This window comes from Erpetoichthys calabaricus, chromosome 8 (assembly GCF_900747795.2).
Source record: "Erpetoichthys calabaricus chromosome 8, fErpCal1.3, whole genome shotgun sequence".
NCBI lineage: Eukaryota > Metazoa > Chordata > Cladistia > Polypteriformes > Polypteridae > Erpetoichthys > Erpetoichthys calabaricus.
Genome location: NC_041401.2, coordinates 85,009,364 through 85,034,446, shown reverse-complemented (window position 1 = coordinate 85,034,446; position 25,083 = coordinate 85,009,364). Strand labels below are relative to the sequence as shown.

At 38.6% G+C, this 25,083-nt stretch overlaps 1 protein-coding gene across 1 annotated transcript in view; it reads left to right on the top strand.

Moving 5' to 3' along the window:
• atp2a3 (ATPase sarcoplasmic/endoplasmic reticulum Ca2+ transporting 3) overlaps positions 1-24,410 on the top strand; it is a 298,736-nt gene extending 274,326 nt beyond the window's left edge. Inside the window, exons 17-21 of the mRNA XM_028807020.2 lie at positions 4,549-4,634; positions 4,881-5,014; positions 7,046-7,163; positions 11,520-11,637; positions 20,497-24,410. Of these exons, the coding sequence (XP_028662853.1) occupies positions 4,549-4,634; positions 4,881-5,014; positions 7,046-7,163; positions 11,520-11,637; positions 20,497-20,543 (503 nt within the window). The 3' untranslated portion in view covers positions 20,544-24,410. The remainder of the gene's footprint in view (positions 1-4,548; positions 4,635-4,880; positions 5,015-7,045; positions 7,164-11,519; positions 11,638-20,496) is intronic.
• Positions 24,411-25,083: the final 673 nt, after the last annotated feature.

The following is a 25,083-nucleotide window of genomic DNA, read 5'->3' as shown; positions in this document are numbered from 1 at the left end:
CTGTGATGCCACACACAAATACAATAAACAGGTTAAAATACTCTCTTTGGTGCCTACTGAGAGTAAAAAAGCTAAAGCAGCTATGGTATTTGGAATAGTTTGGCCATTCCGTGCAACATTATATCGTTACAGGATGGTTACAATCAAGTGCCTTAAATTTGTAAATGATAAGCAATTAATTTCAGTGTATTTAATAAAGCCAGTGTCGTGGATGTGAGCCTAAAAAAGAAAGGAGACCACACAGAAACAGTAGCACTGCTTTGACGCTGGGTGTCGCCTTTTCACAAAACCGAGCATAAAAGTACACATGCATAGTGTGAGGCTGCCGTGAAAATGTGCCTAATTTTACACCAAGTTTAGTTTTTATACATCAGGATGTGAGCGTGGAAACGGGCGTACACACCATTTTTGTGCTTACATACCGTTTATACATGAGGCTTCAGGTTTTTTGAAGCTTTCCTTTTACTACTACCATTGAACTGCACCCCATCATTGTGTGTAACAGTGTCGATATTCAGTTTATTTTGGGTGTATGTTTAAGAGGTGATTACCTGGCAGTCAGTTTCAAAATTTGGTAGTAGGAGTTTTACATCCATCCATCCATCCATCCATCCTCTTCCGCTTATCCGAGGTCGGGTCGCGGGGGCAGCAGCTTGAGCAGAGATGCCCAGACTTCCCTCTCCCTGGCCACTTCTTCTAGCTCTTCCGGGAGAATCCCAAGGCGTTCCCAGGCCACCCGAGAGACATAGTCCCTCCAGCGTGTCTTGGGTCTTCCCCGGGGCCTCCTCTCGGTTAGACGTGCCCGGAACACATCACCAGGGAGGCGTCCAGGAGGCATCCTGATCAGATGCCCAAGCCACCTTATCTGACTCCTCTCGATGCGGAGGAGCAGTGGCTCTACTCTGAGCCCCTCTCGGATGACTGAGCTTCTCACCCTATCTTTAAGGGAAAGATTTACATTTAATCTTATTTTAGACAGGATACCACTATCATTGAGCCTGTTGACAAGCAATATGTTCATTGAAGTTGATCAAAGTTAGGACTTTAGTAGGCATGTTTTTGCCCCTCCTGTAATTTAATAATCTCTCAAGAGGAAGACCAACGAAAGAGTATTACAGTAATAGTGAAGGTGTGGCAGAGGATTTCTGCATCAGTACATCAGAGCAGAGAAGGCACAGTTGATCTGTGACATTTTTTTTAAGGTGATATAAAGATGTCCTGAGTGCAGATATAATGGGTGATATTCAAAGTTACTCCAAGACAAATGACAGAAGAAGACCAGGGGCCTCATGTATAAACGGTGCGTATGCACAGACATGTTGCGTACTCCCGTTTCCACGCTCAAATCGCGATGTATAAAACCTAAACTTGGCGTAAAGCCATGCACATTTCCACGGTAACTCATACCTTGGCGTACGCAATTTCTCCGCTCGGTTTTGCAGACTGGCGGCACCCAGCGTCAAAGCAGTGCTACTGTCCTGTGTGATCACCTTTCTTTCTTAGATCCACATTCCTGACGCTGCTTTATAAATACACTGAAACTAACTGCATATTGTTTATTAGTGTAATGCATCTGATTGTAATTAACCTGCAGCAATATAATGGTCCAGGGAATAGCCATAGTATTCCAAATACCATAACTGCTTTAGCCTTGTAACTCTCACTTCATCTTCTTCTTCTTTCAGCTGCTCCCGTTAAGGGTTGCCACAGCAAATCATCTTTTTCCATATTACTCTCACTTCACCACTATGAGTTTTTATATCACTGTATCTGAGTGGGGAATCACAGCAGCAGCTGATCGGAAAGAGAAATATCGGTATACAGCATGAAGCAGACGCTGCCTGAGCCACAGCAAAACACTTTATAGAGACTTCCCAGTACGGACTTCGCAGTTTAGAAAAGGTTTCATCCCAAGAACTCTAAACGCACTCAATCAGTCCATCAAGTGCTCCTTGTAGAACTGTTTACTTATAAGTACAATTACCCCACTGTAAACTTGCACTACAGTTATAATATTGCACAACCTGCGCCACTTTATAAAGCGCGTATTTACATATGATGACGGTATTCATTTTTAAGATGAAATGCAGCAAAATATGTTGATTATATTATACAGATAAAACTTTAACTTCATTTAAATAATCTGTATTGTTAATAATTAAACATGTGAGGACATGGTGCCGCAGCGCTAGCTAGTTCAGGGATTGTTCCTGCATTGCGTTGTATTCTTGCGCTGACGCGACACTGGAAAGATAGACGGAAAGAATAATTAAACATGTAATACGAAGATATTTCAATGTTCCTTAAAAGTTTTGAAGAATCGGCGTTCTAAGCTTACAGATGGCTTAACGTCTATTACAGAGCTGATTGTGTGGCGATTGGGCATTTGGAGAAAGAAAAGTAAGGACAGGAATTGGAGGTTAGTACGTTTGAAAGAGACAATACTTCTGTAATAAATTATTTCATCGAAGGTCGCACATGGCGCAGCAAGACTCTTGCGTGAGATATGAACAATCACTGCGCCACCGTGTTCCCATGTTTAATAACATGCTTTCATTCCTATCATTATGAAAATGATATCACATATACATCTCAGTATTTTAATTATTCAGAGAGCTGTAATATCACAAATGTAATGGATTCTGTGTCCTGTCGGAGAAAGAGAAAGAATGGAAGCACGTAGTGATTCACACACATAGAGCATATAGAAGATCAAACACAGAACAAAGCATTTAACGTGCTACTTGAGAAACTAGTAAAATAAACGATTTTAAGATGAAGTTTATGATGTTCCACTTTAATGGCAAAATAAACTACGTGATTAAAGTGGAAATTTCGAGAATAAAGTTGACATTTTGTGCTTTTTTCCCACTGTGTGCCTATTTGTTTTGTCTGTACCCTAATAAGCTTTCATATGACACTCAGATGGTGGGCTACGACTCGCCTTTTCACGGCGACTTTGATATGTGATTTCTTTTTTATTTCGGGCACTGTGCGACTTTGTGAACTTTTATCTTTCGAGTTTCTCCGACACTCTGTCACTAGATCAACTTTCTTTTGTTGATTATACCACTGTTTAAACCAACAAATAGTATGTTTTTCCTTTGCCTCCACTTGGTATTCGCTGAAATTCTTATATTTTCCCCTGTGCTTTTCCCATTGTCTTTTCACAGAAGGCTATTTATACTGATTTGTATATTCAAAGAGGCGTAATTCTGGGAGGAGTTGGGGCGGGACAGAAGGCGCGTGCGTTACTTTTCACGCTGATCGGGATTTATGTAGTGGAAGAACGTGAAAGTTTGCATGCACACAGATTCCTGCATCTGGATTTTTCTGTGCGTACGCACAATCCCGCTTTTGTGCTTACGCCATGTTATAGTGTGAGTTCTACGCATGGCGTTATACATGAGGCCCCAGGATCCTACAAGACGCAATTCAGGTTAAATGTGTAATTCATGTTCTGATTGGTGCATTTAGCACAGCCATAAGGCAAATATGTAACACAGAGGAATAAAAACGATTAACTCTTTCATAAAAATGTACAACAAGCAAGTTGTTGCATCTGCAATAAAGTGTGAAACTACAAGCCGTACCTGAATTGTCAGTTGTCGCTTGCAAATTGTTAAACTGCTAAATAGTCTTAAGAGAACAGGAATTATTGCACATGGCACACAATTCTATTGTACTTGGAAATGAAAAACTTCACTAATTACCAAATTCTTTTTTAACCCAGTGTGGAGAAATAAAAAATTAAGAAATCAGGGTCAACTTAAATATTAATCTAAAGGCACAATGTAAACTCTAGCACTCCTGTAAAGCTCAGTAGACTTCAAATGTGACACGTACATTTAAAACTTAAAAACATGAAGCCAGTTTTTACAGTCAGAGAAAATTCAGAATGTGAATCTGTACTATTATTGAAGCCAAATAGAGATAATAATGTAAGCCATTTCAGAAAATGTGTGGATAGATGGATGGAGTTGTAGTGCATAGTTAGGCCTGTAGACATTTAAGCTCTCCAGCATTTGTTAATACCATAACTAAGATGTAAAGATTGGAGAAAATGTGATTTAAAATATAACTACACCATACTGCCACCCACTGTACCTTTTTGTTCTTGCTGAACTGAGTTTAATTTAAGATGTTTCAAAGACATTGTTGCTTCCAAGTTTAGGAAAGGTTAGTTAATGCTGCAGATCCCCTGCAGCTCCACAAAGAAGGAGAAGATTGCTGATGTTGTGCTAAATTCATCTTTATATTCTGTGAAAGACAAATGCTTAAGGCATTAGCTATCTTTAAAATGAATAAGTGTGTCAATATGACCAGCACATGTTTCTTAGATATGCCATTGATTAACATTGATAAAAAGGATAGTAATCATTTCTCATTCTTAACTTTCATGATGTGCCCCGGTTACGCCTACAGAAGAAAGGAATTTATGGATTTACTTGAGTGTCATGGCACCTCTACCCACTTATTAAGGACCCCTGGTGTACAGGATGTGTTGGTGGTGTACTGACTCACTGTTGTCCTTCCTATATCTTGCAGGATATGTTGGCTTAGGAACTGTTGGCGCAGCTATGTGGTGGTTCTTATTTGATGAAGAAGGACCACAGGTCTCCTTCTACCAGCTGGTAAATACTCATTTTTTCCAGTGTACTTTTTCCTATCTATGTTTTTGTAGCTCTTTCTATCACTTATTTCTCCACATTAGCATTATTTATTTGTCATGCACTCCATTTAAAACAAAGATTATGCCAAAGGAAATGAAGTTGAGATTTAAGCCTTTAGAAAAACATGATGTTGTTAATCACTAAAATGCAGGATGCGTGTCTGCCAGCTGTCTAAATTTGTTCAAAATTCTGTTTACTCTTTCACAGAGACAGTTCATGCAGTGCACAGAGGACAACCCAGTGTTTGCAGGAATTGATTGTGAGATCTTCGAATCACGCTATCCAACGACTATGGCCCTGTCAGTTCTGGTCACAATAGAGATGTTTAATGCTCTCAATAGGTTAGTATGTGAATCATCAGTTTCTATGGCATGGTCATTTTTTTTTTAAATACTGAAAAGTTGTTTTCATGCTCAGTCTGATTTCTTCATGAGCCTTGTTTCTTGAAAAGTTACCTCCTTTCCTGACAAAAATGTATCAGTGCTTCGTAGAATCAGTCACACCAGTGCCAAACACTCTGTGAAATAAAATGAGGAGAAGACAGAGACAGATGAGATTTATCCCATCAATTTTTCTTTTTTCCACTAGCTCATCCAGTTTAGCGATGTAGGGAGTCAATGTCTAATTGAGCAGCTCTGGGAGGGTCCAACTGGATAAGAGTTCATTATGGTGGTACACTCACGCACACACTTACATGAGCCACCAATTAATCTGCTGGCACATCTTTTAGATGTGAGTGTAAAACAAGAATATCTGGATGGTAGTCTTTACAGACGCAGGCATACTCCACACAGGCAGTGCCCAGCCGGGGACCATTGTACCACAGTGCCCTACTCACCATCTCACCTTCAAGTTTTACTATGACTTGAAAAAAGTAAAGCGTCCTGTCTTTTGAATTCTGCCTGGTATGCTTTAAGTGAAGATAGATAGATAGATAGATAGATAGATAGATAGATAGATAGATAGATAGATAGATAGATAGATAGATAGATAGATAGATAGATAGATAGATAGATAGATAGATAGATAGATAGATAGATAGATAACATAGTTATTTAGTTAGTTGATAAGTTAGTTAGTTAGTTGTGCCAAGAGGGAAACTGAGCTTTTTCAGAAGCCGAAGAGGTATTAAAACAAACAAACAACAACCCCCCTTCAATTACATACAAAGAATTGCAAAGAACACAAAACAAGAAAGCTAACATTGACTCGTGATAAGAAAGCAGGTAAAATGAGACATTATTATGGTGCACAAACATAGGTATGAAGGACCCCCAGTAGCATTTCTTGACACTCTTCTGTCGAATGATTCATTGGCTGAAAGTCCTCAGTGTTAGTGTGTCAGAGACAGGATGAGCAGCATTGTTCATAATGGGACTCAATTTTGTTTTCATTCTTACTTTTGCTACAACCTCCAGGGAGTCAAGAGTGCGTCCTAGAACTGAGCCTGCCCTTTTAATTAATCTGTTGATTCGGTGGGCCTCTCTTGAAGTGATGTTACCAGCCCAGCACAACACTGGCCTTCACAGAGTTATAGAAGGATGTAAAGGATGTCACACCAGTGTAGCAGTTAGTACTGCTGCTTTATGGATCCAGGGACCAGGGTTTGTTTCCAGTCTGGTCGAAGTCTCTGTATTGTTTGCACATCCTTCTCATATACCCTTGCCTCTGGTTCATCACATGCACTAAATACATGAATACCAGGGTCATTAGCAACTCGGATTTGGCCTGGCATTAGTGGTTGGAGTTCTTGGTGGATTTGAGTCCTGCTCGGGTCTCTGTTTTATCCTGACTTGGTGCCTTCCTTGCTCCTAAATGCCTTCCAACAGCCGTTTTCACAAATAAATGAAATAGTCACTGTCTTAAGAAGCACTGTACTCATATGCACTACTACTATTATTGATATTAACAATACTAAAGTTTAAGACTCTCCTATTTCATTAAAAAGAAAACATCAAAGGTAGTGTAATGTCCGGTAGATTAATGTAGGAAAGTTTGTTTCATTACAGCATACTTGCTTCTGTTGCTCTTTTTACTTTGTTACATATCATAGCTGCAGGAAATTACATATCAGGACAACAAGCCAATTCAATATATTATGACAAAGGTTATTAATTTGATTGTTAGTCATGTGGCCTCCCCATAGCCTCTGCAGAAAATATGGTTAAATTGAGACCAATATACAGGCATCATTCTTGTTTATTTTGGTACTGTTACATTTTCAATTGGCAGTTTGATTATGAGGTCAAAATTCTTTTCCAGTTAACACTCCATAATGCCTATAAATGTTTTTTTTCACTCTTTGCTGTTAGCTGCAGGGGTGAGTTGTGAAAACCTTCCAAAAATGACTTTGTTATTTTTATTTTGCTTAGCTTATCTGAGAATCAATCCCTGCTGAGAATGCCACCATGGGTGAACTTTTGGTTGCTGGGGGCCATCATCCTGTCAATGTCTCTGCACTTCCTCATCCTCTACATTGAACCACTACCTGTAAGTACAGCTCAGAGGCAGGCGGTGTAAGTGGACTTTGCCATCATTCAGGCAGATGACAAAGAGATGGTTAAATGGGATCTTGTTATACACTTAATTTTCAGGTATTCATTCTCATGTTTTGTTTAGTTTTTGGTAAAAAAAAAAATTAAGATTTAAAGTAAACAATTTAAACCAAAGTGTACAACCTGATAGAGAAAATTTGTATTTTGTTTATTATAAATAAACTATTTAAGAACATGCACGACTATTTCAGATAATACCAAACATTCCTGACAATACATTCCACCTTCAAGGTCTTATTTTGTAGTGTGTGTGTGTGTGTGTGTGTGTGTGTTTTGCTTTGGCAAAAGTGACTACACTGGACAACCTTTTTTTTTCCATCAAAAGTTTTGTGTCGTTTGGCGATTATGGGAGACCACTTCAAGTTAAACTCAAACATAGCATATTAAATTGAGCGTGTTTAATTGCTTAATGATGCTGACACCTTGGTTAGTTCAATTGTGCTGAGATTATTTTTTTGCTGATCTTCGTTTGTACTCAGCATCTGCTGTTTTTCATTTGTGTCCAACGAGTCAGCCAGCATTGATAGATTCCACTTTTCCGTCATTGCAATGTCCTAGTGAAATCTTTTACGTTGTTTGTCTCTAACTACACCAAGATTAGCAGGAAAGATATCCAAGTGTGAATATAGTAAATTAATCTTTAGCGATATGTTGCACTTCATGGTTCAGTATGCTAGAAGCATGTTGTCAACCAACTGGACATTGTTTGGTGCTGGGCAATTTCCAAAAAAATTCTCAAGAATATCCTTGAATGCCTTCCATGTGAGTTCCTCTGGCCCCACTTGCAGATCTTTGAACTACTTTTCTTTGATGATGTGTCTGTAATGTAGACCCACAAATCTGTCTGTCATCATTTTTTTATCAATTTTTGGTGGAAACATCAAAATCGAAATCTTCTTTCACAAAGTTTTTTTTTTTTTTTTTATCAATTCAAGTTTTATATGAAGAAGAGGCACAAACATCTTTGCTGAGTCAGTGAGTGGCTTATGTGCCATAGTATTCCGCCCTCTAACCACAGAGCAGCAGTTTCTTTTTAATGTTATGTGACTCTTTAGAATGGCTGTCCCAATCGCAAATTAAAGAGCTACATTGCTGGTAGCAGTGCCAGTACTTATAGATCACCATTGATGCTGTAGTTGTGCTATATACCCTGTATGTATACTTATAATATGAAAGAAAATCATACATTTGTTTATTGATTGCAATAAAATAGTACATGATAGAAAAATTTAAAGGCGATTTTTGTGATCATCCAAAATCCACACCCAAAAGTGTTCAGGAAGCAAAATCTCTGTTGTATAGTGTTACTAGGGGGTTCGCCCCCTGCTCCAAGGACAGGACGTCACTCCTCTGAAACCCCCTCTTAAACGGTGATGCAATGGGAAACAAATATTTTTTTTTTTATCTCCTCTTTGCTCGATCAGCTGCTGGATTGCTGCTGCTGCTGCCATGCCACATGATCTGCATCTCGCGCGGCGCTTCGAACATTTAAAAGCCTGTACAGCAGCTGTCCTACACTTTGTCTTTTTCTGGCCCCGGGCATGGTTAAATCTCTTGGCACAAAGTCTCATCTCACAGGACGTGAGTTCTTGATATTATTTAGTTTATAATTTAAAAACGGAATACGAATCTGAAAATCTGACACCATCACATTAAAGTTTGATAAATTCTGAAAAGAATTATACCAAACATATATACGTTGGTTTTCAAATAAGCTGCATTTAAAGCGTGACAAAAAACGTGACATAAAACGTCTGTCTGGTGTGAATTGAGTGTGATTGTGTGCCTGAGAGTAATTACATGGGACCTCATACAGAATTGGTCCTTTCCTTGTGCCCCATACTACCAAGAGAGGTGACGGCCCCTCAGCCCTGAGTGGAATTAAGTGAGTGCTATTATGGATGAATTGACCTTTAAATTTGCCTTTTCAAGTACAGAATGTCAAGAGGAAAAAAATGCAGCCTTTAGTTTCTTCCTTATTTTAAGTGTTTTTCTTTGCACCGTGTTGTTACTGTGGGCGAGCATTCCTTCTCCAAATAGGATAGAATTGGTACATGGGCCTTCCTTCCACTGATCTCTTTACACTTTAAATTAAACCACAGAAGTCTCAAAGCCTGTATATATTAGACACTAAATGTATGTCAGGGATAAACAAAGGAACAACTCATGTGTTAAAGGAAAACAGATATAGGATAACAAAAAATAAATTCAGGTGGTCACCAAAATATGTTGTTCCTTAAGTAAGGGGACCCACATCACTTGCTGTTGTTCAAGGTGTCACTAAAGGTCCTCTTTCTTGCCGTCACACATCTTCATTTGTCTTTCATATTCCTGGCTTCTTCTACTTCTTCTTGTAATCTACTGTAAGCCATTCCTCTAAACTCATTCTTATATGTGGCAAGTTTAAAACTCAATCAAGTTGTCACTTTTGACTCTAGTCCTGGAGTTAGTTCCTGGTATACAGGTAGCATTTTATTGTCACCGGTCCACAAAGCTCTGTGTGGCTCTTAAGAGCCAAGGCCTCAAATGAGCAGCACAGTCTCTCTAATTGCAGTTGATATTTCCAAGCTTCCTGATAGCCTGATGTGGCCTTCTCTTCTGTTTTATCGGCGCGCCATATCTGTGGTGGGAAGGTCAGTCACTACTAGTTAATGTGTTGGATGTTATTTAGGGTCTTGTCTGACTGACAACATCCCAAGGTACACTACTGTCTTTATTGCTCTGCTGCTCTACATAGATCCACATCAAGAGCAGCAGTAGGAGTTACAAGCTACTAGAAATCGAGGGAGGGCAGCCACAGAGCTGAGTAAGCAACATGATAATCTGGTTTTAGAGTATTAATAAGGCAACACCAGAATATGTCAACTGTTTGACCTGTCCGCACAGTGGAAGCAAGCATCACTGATCATTGGAATACATTCTTACAAAGCACTAGTAGAGTTTTTCAAGCAATTTCATATCAGAGAGAGAACCAATGAAGATGAACCAACTGAGGATCATTTTTTTCCTATTTTTTTTAAGAGTCAAAATTGTCATGTCCATATTCTGAATCTTTCGACATTTGACACAGGAATACTGTTAAAAAGAGAAATGCAGATAGATAGATAGATAGATAGATAGATAGATAGATAGATAGATAGATAGATAGATAGATAGATAGATAGATAGATAGATAGATAGATAGATAGATAGATAGATAGATAGATAGATAGATAGATAGATAGATAGATAGATAGATAGATATTGGACCAACCAAGAGATGATACATTTCAGAAGTGTCAGATGGTTTCACTGTTCTTATCATTTCCCCTTTATTTTCTTTGCTTTACAATATTGCTTTGTTTGACTGGAGATCTTCTTTTATTCCCTGAATTCAAGATGGCGGTGACAGCGTGACAACACATGATGGGTTTGGCCATGTGTTGCCATGTGACTTCACATTAGCTATTACTCTTTTATATTTGGACACAAACAATGTCATTTGTCCATTTTTTTATTACAAAAAGTTTTTTTAGGTGTTGTAAAATTATCCATCTGAACTTCAATCCATTGTGTAACCCAATTTAAGGCTTGCAAAGAGAAAAATTTTAGAAGTATTCAACACAAGGCAGGAACAAGCTCTCAGTGGGGTCCATTACAGAGCTCACCCACAGAACGCCAGTTTAGAGTTGCTAGTCACCCTGACATGCTTGTCTTTGGTTTATGTGACATCAAGAAGAACACCTCAAAAAAAAACATGCAGATGCAGAAAGAAAGTGCAAACTACACAAGGACAGCAACCAAGTCTGTCTGGAGTACAACCCATGTTTCCTTATAATTATTCAAAAATACAGTAAGCTGATCAAACTTAGCTTAACCTAAATATGTTCAGTTTTCTTCAACTGTTTTCAGTATATTGCTATGAGTTCAATTAGCATTGACAATATTAATTGTATTACGCTTGTTTAAGATTATGAAAGTTAGGTTATGAATTAACATTTTTACAGATTTGTCACAAGATTCTAAAGTCTCACCTTTGTAGTTTTGGAGTAGTGTATGCTGACATATATCCTGTTGTGACTTCAATCCAATATGTTTTTAATCAGTTAATTTATTCTTGAACAGACAATTTAGAATCTGAATTTCAAAAATTTGCAAAAGCTTCTTCCTCCCTTGATGTTTTTAGCTTACTGCTAATTTTGCAAGAAGCTATAAGTGTGCACCACTGTCATCACCTACCCCATCCCTAAGTTATGGCTTTATTTTGTCTGTGATTTTCACTGCACATGTGTCCTGTCCCCTTTTCCAACAGCTAATATTCCAGGTGACACCCCTGAGCTGGCCCCAGTGGGTTATGGTGTTGAAGCTCTCCTTTCCTGTCATCCTGCTTGATGAAGGTCTTAAGTATATCTCCCGTCACTATCTGGAAGGTAAGTCTTTTTTGTTGGAATTTGTTGTGCTGTTCATCTACAGTACATGCTTCCTGATACTTGATGTGCCTTACACACTATGGTCAAAAGAGTCATTTTGAAAAATCACACTTACACACTACCATTTAAGAATGACCTTAATTTGGTCTGTGTCAGTTTCTTGATGTCTGCATTATTTCCATTTGGCTTCTTGATGAAATTAGAAACTTCTTTCACCTGAAAAAAATTGTATGTAGTGGGGATAGTGTTCTGCTTATTTTAGTTCAAAAGTTCAAAAGACAGGAAAGTGAAAAGCACCCAGAAGAGCTCACAAATCATCCACTGTGGGTCATGCTGCTAAAATACACAATTAAAGGGCATGATGGTAGGAAAAAGGTAAAGAACACCACTGATGCAGATCGATGGTTCTAATGGGCATTAGGCCTGTAATGAACATCTGAACAATTGGGAGTTTTGTGACCCATGCTTAAAATTCAAGCACAAATATTCACCTCGCACACAGTATCTCTGGGTTTTGCAAAACTAATTATGATTAAGATGCATGGTTCATTTATTTAATTTACCTATTCATTATTCTGGCTTTCCACAAGACATTTTATTTTTAAACATTGCCCATCATGTCTGTGAGTTTGTATTTTATTTAATGTTAAGTATTTTTTAAACCAAATTACTATAAGACGTTAATTAATCATTAAATCTGATAATTAATAGTTTCTTAAACAGATGAATCATATTTTTGGTGAGTTTTATTTAAGTGCAAATTGTAATACTAACAGATTGCTCTAGGAGAAACCTCAGTGAATTCTATTACTGTTTTCAGTATTAGAATTTCATCATATATCATTGGATACCTTATGTTTAAGCAGCTACTATTGCTCCAAACTCTGTCTTTGTAGAGATAATTTGTTGATGTGCTAAGCAGTTTCATGTACAGTTATCTGTCGATGTGAGTCCTTTCTAGTAACGTCCAATCGTACTTCCATCTGAGGTCTGTCATGGATATCTATCTTATATCTGCCCTAACGTCCAATCGAACATATGTCAGTCAGTCTTAGTAGGTGTATCTATCTTCACATATTACGTGCATTCTCAACAAAACAGAATGCGCAACAATCCATATAAGTGTACAGTACATATTTAAGTTATAATACATACTGTATATGTACTTAACAGCTATGACAAACACAGGTATATCTATGTACTCTTTAGTTTTACACAGTATATTAAATGTGTACTTTCTTTATTTGCTAATGACAAAGAACACTGTACTTCATAACATTTGCTACCAGTTTTATTGTATCAGACACCGGCTCCTTGCGTCCAGTCTTGTTGCGTTTCATATTTCGTAGATCCTATATTTTTGTAAAATCAAATGAATCATGGCCCTAAAACACCACAAGCTTAAAAACAGTTGTGTTGAACAGCATGGCAGGTTGGACAGTCTGATTTAGGCCCCACAAAGGAAAGAAGGCAGATTATGTGGTGTGAAGACTCATGAGGACAGAGATTCACCTTGAAAACAAAGAGGATGAGCATCATCTGATCTAGACTTTCTTAAAAGGACAATAAATGGTCCTTTCAAGGACCATTAAACAGCTGTTTACATCTGTGTGTCAGCCCGCCGCTCAGTTGAAGAACCTTTGTCAATAGAAAAGCACTAGCAAGGAAATAGCTTTGTACGAAGTAGAATCACGACTGAGGCCTAAGGAGAATCCATTAGTATTTAGGAAAAATAATGCAGAAAAATACTCAGTGTCATCAGTTGCATCTGAAAGAATTTTTTCCACTGCCAGTGACATATGGTACTGCCACCAGATCCTGGTTTGACCCAGAAAACAGATTAATACTTTTAAAGAACTTTAATTATGATAAGGACATCAGCAGTGTGCTAATGCAAATGGAAACTGTTCATTACAAGTAAAGTGACATTTTTGAATTGAAACACCGATGAAGAAAGACATTTGGTATTTTGCTATCACAAATTTAAATGGTTGGTAATTCTGAAAATTTCCAAGTAATAAAGAGCTAATTATTGTATACAAGCGCTGTGTGCGACCTTCGATGAAATAATTTATTGCAGCAATACTGTCTCTTTCAAACGTACTAACCCCCAATTCCTGTCCTTCCTATTCTTTCTCCAAGTAACCAATCGCCACACAATCAGCTCTGTAATAGATGTTAAGCCATCTGTAGGCTTAGAACGCCGATTCTTCAAAACTTTTAAGGAACATTGAAATGTCTTCGTAGTACATGTTTAATTATTCTATCCATCTATCCATCCAGTGTCACACCAGCCCCAGCAAGAATACAGTGCGAGGCAGGAACAATCCTTGAATGTGCGCCAGCTCGTCGCTAGCACTGCGACACTGTGTCTCCACATGTTTAATTATTAACAATATAGATTATTTAAATAATGTTAACATTTTATCTGTATAATGTAATAAACATATTTTGCTGCATTTCATCTTAAAAATGATATCGTCATCATATGTAAATACGCGCTTTATAAAGTGGCTCAGGTTGTGCAATATTATAACTGTAGTGCAAGTTTACAGTGCAGTAATTGTACTTATAGGTAAAAACAGTTCTACCAGGAGCACTTGATGGTCTGATTGAGTGCGTTTATAGTTCTTGGGATGAAACTGTTTTTGAACTGCGATGTCCCTACAGGAAAGGCTCTGAAGCGTTTGTTGTATGAGAGCAGTTCAAATAGGCAGCATGGCTGAGGCAGCGTGTGCTAGATGCTGTATACCGATAATTCTCTTTCCAATCAGCTGCTGTAGAGCTGTGATTCCACACACAAATACAGTGGGATAAATACTTGAGAGTAACAATGCTAAAGCAGCTATGGTATTTGGAATAGTTTGGCCATTCGGTGGACCATTGTTACAGGTTAATTACAAACATGCCTTAAACTAATAAACAATATGTGGTTAATTTCAAAGTATTTGATAAAGCCGCGTCAGGGATGTGTATCTAAAAAAGAAAGGGAAACCACACTGGAACAAAAGCACAGCTTTGACGCTGGGTGCCACCAGTTTGCAAAACCGAGCAGAGAACTTGCATACGCAATGGTTTGAGTTAGCGTGAAAATGTGCGTGGCTTTACACCAAGTTTAGGTTTTATACATCACGATTTGAGTGTGGAAAATTGCTCATGCAACATTTTTGTGCATACACACCATTTATACATGAGGCCCCTCATATTTCCTGCATAACTCCACAGTTTAGGAATCCTGACTTATTCATGTATATTTGTTTGTCCTATTCTGACTGCCTTCAACACTTTGAATGTGAGTTACGAGTTAACTCATTTGTCAATGAGCGATGCACAAGATAAGTTGTACCTCAGTACGCAGCCATAATAGACACAGCTGGCATGCTGGTGAGATCTAATGCCACATCTCTGTTACCTGCTACAGTGCTGCCATCTAATGGATAAATATAGGATTTTTTCCTTTTGGAGCCAACAGCTTCCAGAAAATAATGTTACAAATAAACAGGCTGTGGTTATACCAAAAAAGACATAAAGCTGCTGATGTTTTGAAACAGCTAGATCTGTTGCAAGTTGAATATTCTGATGATAATGCAAGTGATTAAAATAGTGACAATCAGCTGGAGGATGTAGAACATGTAGGCTCTGGGTCTGATGCAGATAGCTGCCCTGACAAAGCGTCCGACTTGTCATGACTGTTAAGACAGTACTACATTGACATTGTGCCAGCCATTGAGCTCAAACAGTCACAATCTACCAAATGTGTTGTGTGCAACAAGTGTGGTCAGTGCCAAGAAACATGTTATTCTTGTGGCACATGTGCTTCTAAGCCTGCACTCTACATGGTGCCATGCTTCAGGTTCTTTCATAAGTCATGCTGCTGGTGAAAATAAAGTAATTAACAGTTCCTTTATATTTTTCATTGGATTTATTTACATGTTCAGAGTTTTGACAGAAATGCGTTTGATAATAAAATTATTGCTTCCTTCTAATACATATTATTACGAGTTTTGCTAGAGTTACTGTTTTATCACACATGCATAGACCTATCCTGCAGCGTCCAGGTAATAAATGGTCCAGCAGTCAATGTGTTAAAGTGTTAGTTTCTTTCAGTTCTGTCATCATGTTCTTGTTATTTTCCTCCTGCAGCTTAACACCGTCTGTCTCTCTGGCTTTGAACAGGTACAAATACTGTACATGTCTGTCTATTATAATCCTCCATACAATGCTTTACGCTTTCTTCTGAAAAATGCAGTTCAGCTCATTTGCATACACAAGCTCCTCCCCACATGCAAATGAGGCCCTTTATAAATCTCCATTCTGTATGTATCCATTTTTCCCTGCCACCACTAGTAATAATTATTTGCATTTATATAGCGCTTTTCTCACTACTCAAAGCGCTCAGCAATTGCAGGTTAAGGGCCTTGCTCAAGGGCCCAACAGAGCAGAGTCCCTATTGGCATTTACGGGATTCGAACCAGCAACTTTCCGATTGCCAGTGCAGATCCCTAGCCTCAGAGCTACCACTCCACCTAGTATGAACCTCTTCTTCACCGGTAAAAAGATACAAATAAGCAACATTTAAAAAAATGAAGAGAATCTCTCCCCAAATGCCAAACTGATTGTTTACCACCTCTCTGCCTGACTCATATTAAGTACAGGTATCTTTTCTGTCATCCTGTTGGTCTTGGTCTTCTTCCTTGGCTGTGAGGAATATTGTTTGTCATGACAAACAGTTCTTCATAAAAAGGGGTCTTAGTTTTCATAAGGTGCTGTGATCTCCTCTGTGGTCTTTGTCACTGATACTAACAGACTAAGGGGCATAAACAACCATAGCATAGCAATCAAGTCAGCAGATGTCCTCACCCTCATTAATACTTCTAATAGTACAACTGGTACTGAGGCTGCTGGGACCAGCAGGCTGAAGAAGATAATGTTAGAACATTCAAAACTAAAGTGTAGTAAGTAACCATTTAATGTCATATGTACAGTACAGTACAGTGTCATGTCCTCTCTCAAGGCTCTCTTATGTTAGTAGTGTTTTAATTTACAATGTATATACTGTGACGGATGGCCGGGGCCCATGCCTGGCCGGGACGCCCCATAGACACTTTATCCGGGGAAATTGCCATGGGCTACACACTACTTCCCCCAGAACACTTGGTGGAAGCCCCCCTGGGTTGCATCGGGGCCACAGGCATGGGACTTCGGAGCTCAGCTTTGTTGGGCTCTGTGGCCACCATCAGGGGGAGCTGCATGGCTTAACGAGCCTGTGTGGGCTGGAATGCAGCCACACCCAGAAGTACAGCTTGAATTAGGTTATCACCTGAAGCACTTCCAGGTGGGCTATAAAAGGAGCCACCACACACCACTCCGGGTGCCAGTGTCGGGAGGAGGAGGAGGAGGACAAATCTGCCTGGGAGGAGTGGAGGAAGAGGAGTGATTTTTTGGTGTTTTCGTTTGGTGTGTTTTGAGACTGTGCTGCAGCTGAGGGACACGGGGAAGATGTGATCCCCCAGCAGAAGAAAAATAAAATCTTTATTTTAATTTTCACCCGTGCCTCCGGTCTCAGTCTATGTCAGGTCGGTGCCAACCAAGTGCTTCTGCCACTATATATATATATATATATATATATATATATATATATATATATATATATATATATATATATATATATACACACACATACACACACACACACACAGACACACACACATAAAACTTTTATTTTTATAATGCCTTTAAATGAGCACCATGTCAAGAAACTTGACAAAAACAGGTAAATAGTAGCGATGTTTATATACATATATATATAAATTAGGCCTGGGAACATTAGTGCGTTCATTTTTGTGATTAATGTGGTCTGTTTAACACGTTAAAAAATTTGTCGCTTCTAGGGCCGCTAGTGCTTTGGTCAAAGTCTGTACCTAATGAATTACATACACATCCAGTACCATATTTATATTAACCTTTAAAAAGTTTCTGAAATATACTTTTCATTTAAAGGTTTAACATTTCGTATTACACATTTGACTACAATACACAACATGTCAATACGTACCACTGGTGTTCATTTTCTTGAGTTATACATACTGACACAGGCGCAGGGCAATGCTACAGAAAAGATGTGAAGGTAACAATTATGCTTTTTTTCCATTTCATGTTTCTGTCAAGTGCTAAATTAGTTATCTTTGAGTAGCACTAAAACCAAAATACGTCTCTAGTGTCTCTGTATCTAACTCACTGGTCTTCCAGGTAACTTACAGTTCTGAGCACCATTAATATAATGGGAAAATTCTACGAAATTCATGTGTAATGATTATCCATACCCATGTTCAAGTTTGCAGTATTTTTGCTCATTTTTGCAAAGAACACAACATAACCATCCAAGTAATGCACAGTGTCAGTTTTTAAAGCAAGATAGCAGCTACGGAGATCTTTTTTTATCATGCCAGGAGCAAAGGTGTAAGTAGAGCAGTGTTTTCCAATTCTTTTTCTGTGGTAGCACACTTTTTGTAACCCAAAAAATCCCAAGGTACGCCACGATTCTACCAAAAGCTTAACTCTATACATGTGCTAAACTGTCCAAAGGGACAGGACAATTAAATCAGTCTTCAGCAGTTCATTCAAAGTGAACAGTCGTTTGGATCATTTCACTTTTGACACCTCTTTTGTCTCATTTACTATTCCAATTTTAGATTTAATACATTGGCCTGGTTTTCTTAATGCCTTCTTTTGAATTTGCCTTTTAGAAAGGCATCCAAATTCTGGTTGTACTTCCTCAAGTAATATTTTGTTAAAAGTTTAGGTTTAAGGTTATTGTTTAAGTTTAACCTATGCCATTAATATTTTTAAATTCCTTTATGTTCATTCTAAATTCAATTTATGATTTAGTGTGTATTTACTTTGTGATTTATGTATTAATTTTATAATTACATGTTTTAATGTTAAATGCAATACATTTATGCGATTAATTGTTTTAATCGATTCCCAGCCCTAATATCTATATCTATAAACAATTGGATCATCCATCCATTTTCCAACCCGCTGAATCCAAACACAGGGTCACAGGGGTCTGCTGGAGCCAATCCCAGCCAACACAGGGCACAAGGCAGGAACCAATCCCCGGCAGGGTGCCAACCCATCGCAGGACACACACAAACACCAAGGCCAATTTAGAATCACCAATCCACATGTCTTTGGACTGTGGGAGGAGACCCACGCAGACACGGGGAGAACATGCAAACTCCACACAGGGAGGACCCGGGAAGCAAACCCAGGTCCCCAGGTCTCCCAACTGCGAGGCAGCAGCGCTACCACTGCGCCACCGTGCCGCCCCAATTGGATCGTGGCGTTGATAAATGGCTTGGTAGGTTCAAATATTGGGTCAGAGTCAGCCTCTGGCTTAAAGGCCCTGTTCATTAGCAATTTCGCTACACTGCCTACCTTGCTGCCAAGGTTGAAAGAATGTGTCTAGTAAATTAAGTAAGTAATAAATAGACTTAGGCAGGGACAAAATAATGCAAAAGACATATTAGAAAAGAGTTAAAATTTGAAATAACTAAATCACAATTACAAAGGTATGGATGGCACGGTGGCACAGTGGTAGTGCTGCTGCCCTGCAGTAAGGAGACCAGGGTTCATGTCCTAGGCCCTGCCTGTGTGGAGTTTGCATGTCCTTTCTCGTGTCTTTGTTGGTTTCCTTTGGGTATTCTTATTTCCCCCCACTGTCCAAAGACATCCAGTTTAGGTGAACTGGGGACGCTAAATAGGCCCTGGTGTGTGTTTGGTGTGTGTGTGTTCACCATAAGATGGACTGGCTTTTATTCCTGCCTTGCACCCTATGCTGGCTGGAGAGGCTCCATCTCAAACCCCCACAATCCTGCTCTGGTTTAAGCAGGTTAGAAAATGACAAAGGTGATTCATATTAGGTTGATTGCCCGTTAAGAGGGTGTAGCAGCAACTGTGTAAAGGAGGTTTGACAATTTATGATTTTTCAAAGGAACATGAAGCAACTAACAAGAGTTCCAAAGATGCTAAATTGGTCAGAAAACTATAAAATTACTGTATTTGAGAGCATCAAGGAAAAATGTCTCAAAAATGACAGTGCATGCCAAACATGGACAAATAAATTAAAGCTCGCCAACAGTGATGAATGGATACTACACTGGATAGCTGCCAAGTGCCACCAAACTGAAACAGCTCCTCTGCGCCCTATTCTCAAAACAAACTGTTTGTCTTAAGTTCTGCAAAGCTGGAATGTATGGCAGGGCAGCTTTTGGAAACTGCTTGTGTCCAAGGCCAGTGCACAAAAATGTATAATCTAGTGCAGTGGTCTGATGAGCCATCATTCACGCATCAAGCACAAGGCAGAATCCAAACCTGTATAGGGCCATCACAGGACCATTACAGGACCCCTTCATGCACACATCCACAATCATATGGAGCCATTTTAGAACTTGGAATTAGCCTAAAGCACTAATAACTAAGTAGTGAATTAGACATAATAGAACAGTATGCCACAGCTTCTCAGAATCTGGTAGCCATTATAGAGCTAAACTGCTTCATCACCTGCTCCCCATCCGGCCAATCTGCAAATGTGTCATACTGGTCAGACAGGCCATTTCTTGCACATCTCATTCTCAGTCTCAAAGGGCTGACTTTGCCACAGACATGCTTTCCCATTCAGCTCATACTTTCTCAAGCGGTTGTAATGATGATACTGGTTATGTTTCTTCTGTCTTCAGTGCATGCCCATTTAATGAGGCCTGGGGTGTGTTGCTTTTCCCACGGATGCACACTCTGCATTTCTTTTGACCGTGTCTGTTCACTGCTCCTGTTTATTCTGTGTTTCTTTCTGTGTAGAAGAAGAAGATAAGAAGTACATCCAGAGGAGGCAGCTCAAGTTCTGACCATGTGAACCTTTACTTGATAAAGCTGACGTCTTGCTTGATCGACCACCCGTAACAGCCAGCAAGACCTGCATGGATTAGATCATGCATCGTTGGATAACAGACGGACTGCACAATTTACTGATGACTTGTAGCTTTTTTTTCTGTACATATTAGTGCAATAACTGGACCAGAGTGTAGACAAGAGTGAGGGCCAAGAGCGAGAGTCAAAACTGTGCATTGGGAGACAGACTCACTAACAGAAAATCCATTTTTTGGGCCTCCATCTGCCAACATCATGGAGCACAGAAATTTCTGATGGGGAGTTTACAGGACAGGGAAAGAGGCCGTAATGAGTTAGATAGAAATCTGCCTAAAAAATCATGTCTGCCTTCAGTGTGTCTCGCTCTGCTTTGGTTTTGTTCCCTCGGCTGCTGGTGGGGGACTGAAAACTTGTCTTCTTGCCTCTCTTTGTGTTCCAGTTGCAAGTTTGTTCAAAATCTTTTTGAAGAAAACGAAGTGAAATATATTATGGGGAGCTGTGGGAATACCTGCTTACTTAAATGTGGCATTGCGGGGGGGATAAAAAAAACAAAAAAAACCAAAAAGAAGCTTATTAATCCTCCAATGATCTCTTGCAAGATGGTCTGGCTTCAGTTTTGGAGTCTGTGTCCTTCCTAAGTCTTTTACAGACAATGTTTGCCATGCCTGCTGTGACCTCTGTATGCCAATGGTTAAAACTTGATCCTGACATTTTATTGTTTAATTCACTTTGATCTGTAAAAGGATGTTATTATTAAAGGGAACTTTTTAAAGGGCTGAACATGCAGAAGCCTGTTGCCATGCTACCATTTGTATTCATTGTTAATGGACCACAGTCAACAGAGCGCTTTCTTTTCACATGGTTGCCTAAAAAGATTGTGGCCATTTTTGTTTTTAATTTGTTTTGGTGCTTTCAGATTCCACAAGGCATGACACTTTGGTGACGTTGTGCCTCTTAGTTAATACCAGTTTGTCCCAGTAAACTCAAGATGAGAGGCACCTCACCAAAAGGAATGTAAAAACCCAGCTTTGGAAGGGTAACCTTGTAGAAGAAGGTTTTTGTTTCATTTTGGTTCAGAAAGGCAGCTGTAGCTTGTATGTTGAGTGCCTGACTTGGCGTTTCAGGAGAGCAGGCAATGCACAAGCAGTAGACATGGTGAGCATTAATTATTGTTCAACAATACGGCCAAAGATGCTGCTTTGTGTGCATACACGTCCTAGACAAAAGTCACTAATAATGGAGAATCATTTCTGTTGACAGCAGTTTACATTAAAGGTCACCCTCATTTTGGTCTTCAGGATAATATAAATATAAAAACATTTTTGTCCAAAACCTTGAACAGGAACACACATAGAGTTTTTAAAATGTATTCTAAGGAGAATAGAGTGACTGTAAACTGGTAACCTTACTAGTAATGAGTGCCATCTAGGAGCGGGCGAGTCCTCTGCTCGGGTCCCCAGCCTGTTGACTATCTGTGACTGTCTGGTGAGTCCTTCTACAGGTCCTTCGGGTCCCTAACACATCCCAAAGATCTACAGGCTTTAAGAAGTGACAACCCCATTTCATTAAGCATCAGAAGTTACAAAAATAATTTTTTTTAAACATTGCAGACAGACGCGCCTGGTTTGGGTAAATCCAAGAACTCAAATTATTGTTACAGAAGGATACATTTCACCATGAAATCTGCTGTTTCTTTTTATTCGCTTTGCTTTGCTTACACAAACAATGCAGTACCTCTTTCAGCCACATGATGCCAGCATAATTCTACAAAAATCAGTTCCGGTTTTAGGAGAAGTGAAACATTATAAAATTTAAACTTTTATATAGAAAAACAAATTTTATCATTTTTTTGCCTGGAAAACATTAAACGGATGCATATTTTTACATGAAAAAGATGGTCAAAGGGCAAATTATTAAATGCTTTTAAAGGTTTCCATTTTTGAATGGGAATGCTGTTTTTAAAGTGATAAGAGTTTGAATGTTATGTTAATTGGAGCTGTTTAACTGTTTTTTAGTCTTGTCTTGCCATTACAATGTTTGGACAATTGAATGTTATAATGAGTTGTCATCGCTTCAGCTCAGATCTTTTATTCTCTAGTTTCATTAACATTCCAAGACTTAATGTTTGTAAAAAAAAAAAAAAAAAAGTCTTAACAGCCAATTCGAGTTACCCACACACAAGCTGAATCAGATTTCATGCGTCAAGCCAGGCCATTTCAACGGTGTTGTCCCAAGAGGGAAAGGCAGCTTTGCCCTCCTCCTCATTTCCTGAGTTTTGTAAATTGGCTACTTTTTAAAGAACAGTTTTTACAGATCTTAAAGAGTTTACAGATCTTTACGAGTAATACAAATATTCAGTCTTTTCCTGGGCAAGGTTGAATGGTCCTGACAGTTTAAATCTGTTAATTGAATTGGCCCCAGCCAGTCGCACCTTAAATTGGATTATATGAATATATTTTTTATTACACTGGATAGATAGGAAGGCAATGTAAATTAAGATTTTTTTTTCCAAATAAAATGATCATATTGGTCTTTACCATTTGCTAGTTTAGGGGAAACAAGAAAAAAATTCATTCTTTAATATCTTTATAATAGCTGATTGGCCGGCATGTGGGCAGTTAGTACAAGTTGACTATAAAATACAGGAAGCATTTTAGAAAATTAAAGTTATGTATATATTAAAGAAAATATCAGCAATTTTGTATATAAAGTATACAAGAAAGCGAAACATTTTTTCTTTAATTTCATAAATGTCTAGGTGAGCACTAATCACAGTCTGGCATCAAAGTTTCTCAGAATGCTGTGGTGACTGCTGCCAGTTCAGCCATTCTCAGCGTGGCGTACTCCCTGGCTTTTCTCAGAGTAGATGAAGTTTTTCAGATCGAGAGATTCAGTCGTGTTAATTCCTGAACGCCATCTGCATTACACATGCACTTCAAGTCAAAATCAACAGTAAATTGTTTCACTGATTGGCTTGTGCACATATGCAGCTTCTGGTGACATCTCCTAATTCAGATTGTGCCTCTACATTTACATGCAACAATTAGGTATTTATTAAGTATTTATTATACATATTGAAAAAATTGAGAGATGTAGGCTAATAAAAGCATCCCAGTAAACAAAGTAATAGCCAGTTATGAAAACTCATTGAAATCCTTCTTGAATTCTTTATAAAAATAAGAAATGCTGTGTAATGTAAAAAGGTGGAATGCTCACAAATAATTTCCTGCTGCTGGATTACAGACTTTCAGGCATTTCCAACCTGATTAAAAAAAAAAACTGTTTGTGTAATTACAAACAAATCTCCGTCAGTATGTGAAGCCAAATATAGTTTTGCTATCTTTTGAACATGCCATAATTAGCCACCTCGATATAAACTGTCAGCTTTGTGGATCACTGAGAAAAAGACTTAGGATGAATTGAGCGTTTCTGTGTAATTAATCTTGCTGTCTGATTGTATTTTTCCTCCATTACAGTAAATGATTGCAAACTGCTCTTGTTCTCTTCTGCTGAATTCCTCTAATTCATCCTCTAGGGTCACTGGCCTTGTGGGAATGTATAGCTTTGATTTTTACTACTGATCTGCTCAACTGTACAGAAAAAAGAAACTGCATGGAACACTTGGACTGTAAGATACAGTATCATATTTAAGATTTTTTTTGTTTTGTTTTTTAAATGTTTGCTTGGGGAAAAAAATCTTTTGTCAAGGTAAATGATCACTCAAAGGAATATTTACAAATTTAATTGTATTGAAAAAACACAGATTTGGAGATTTCCATTCTAGAATAGAAGGGTTATTGTTTTTTTCATTACTTTTTACTGGTTATTGGGAATGTGTGGCTTTTTAAATAAATAAATATTCACTTGCTGGGGCTGACCTCTTTTAAAATGTCCCTGTTCATTGCTTATGTGCTTGATATGCCCACTATCAGAAAATTAATAAATAAATAAAGCCATACAGTTAATTATGCAGTTTAATGAAATGTGATGGCAAGTTCCACAGTGAATACAGATTGTGTTGCACCCAAATTTAGACTAACATACTCAACGTCGCTTTCCTTCATCCACTTATTATGCTGGACATAATCATTTAGTGGGATATTTGAAAATGAGGGCAGCCGAGTGGCAGGGTGGTTAGCACTGCTGTGTTAGCTTCAGGGACCTCCCATGGTTTCGTTCTCAGTCCAGCCCCTGCGTGCAAGGAGGCCGCCTAGTCTTACCCTGTTCACGTGGCTTTTCTTCAGGTACTCCAATTTCCTCCCACATCCCGGAAACATGCAAGTCTGATTAGTTGTCAGCTGTAAATCAGCTCTGTTTTAGGTAATTTTTGGATGAGTTTCTGATTGGGCAAAGGACTGGTGTCCCATCACAATCCTGTATTGGACAAAGCAGGTTAAGAAAATGGCTGGAAAAATAATGGTTTTATACAGATATATAAAATAAAATGCCACTTTGGTTTGTGTGTATTTGTGTGTATATATACAGTGTCATTGATATATATATATATTTACACAAATA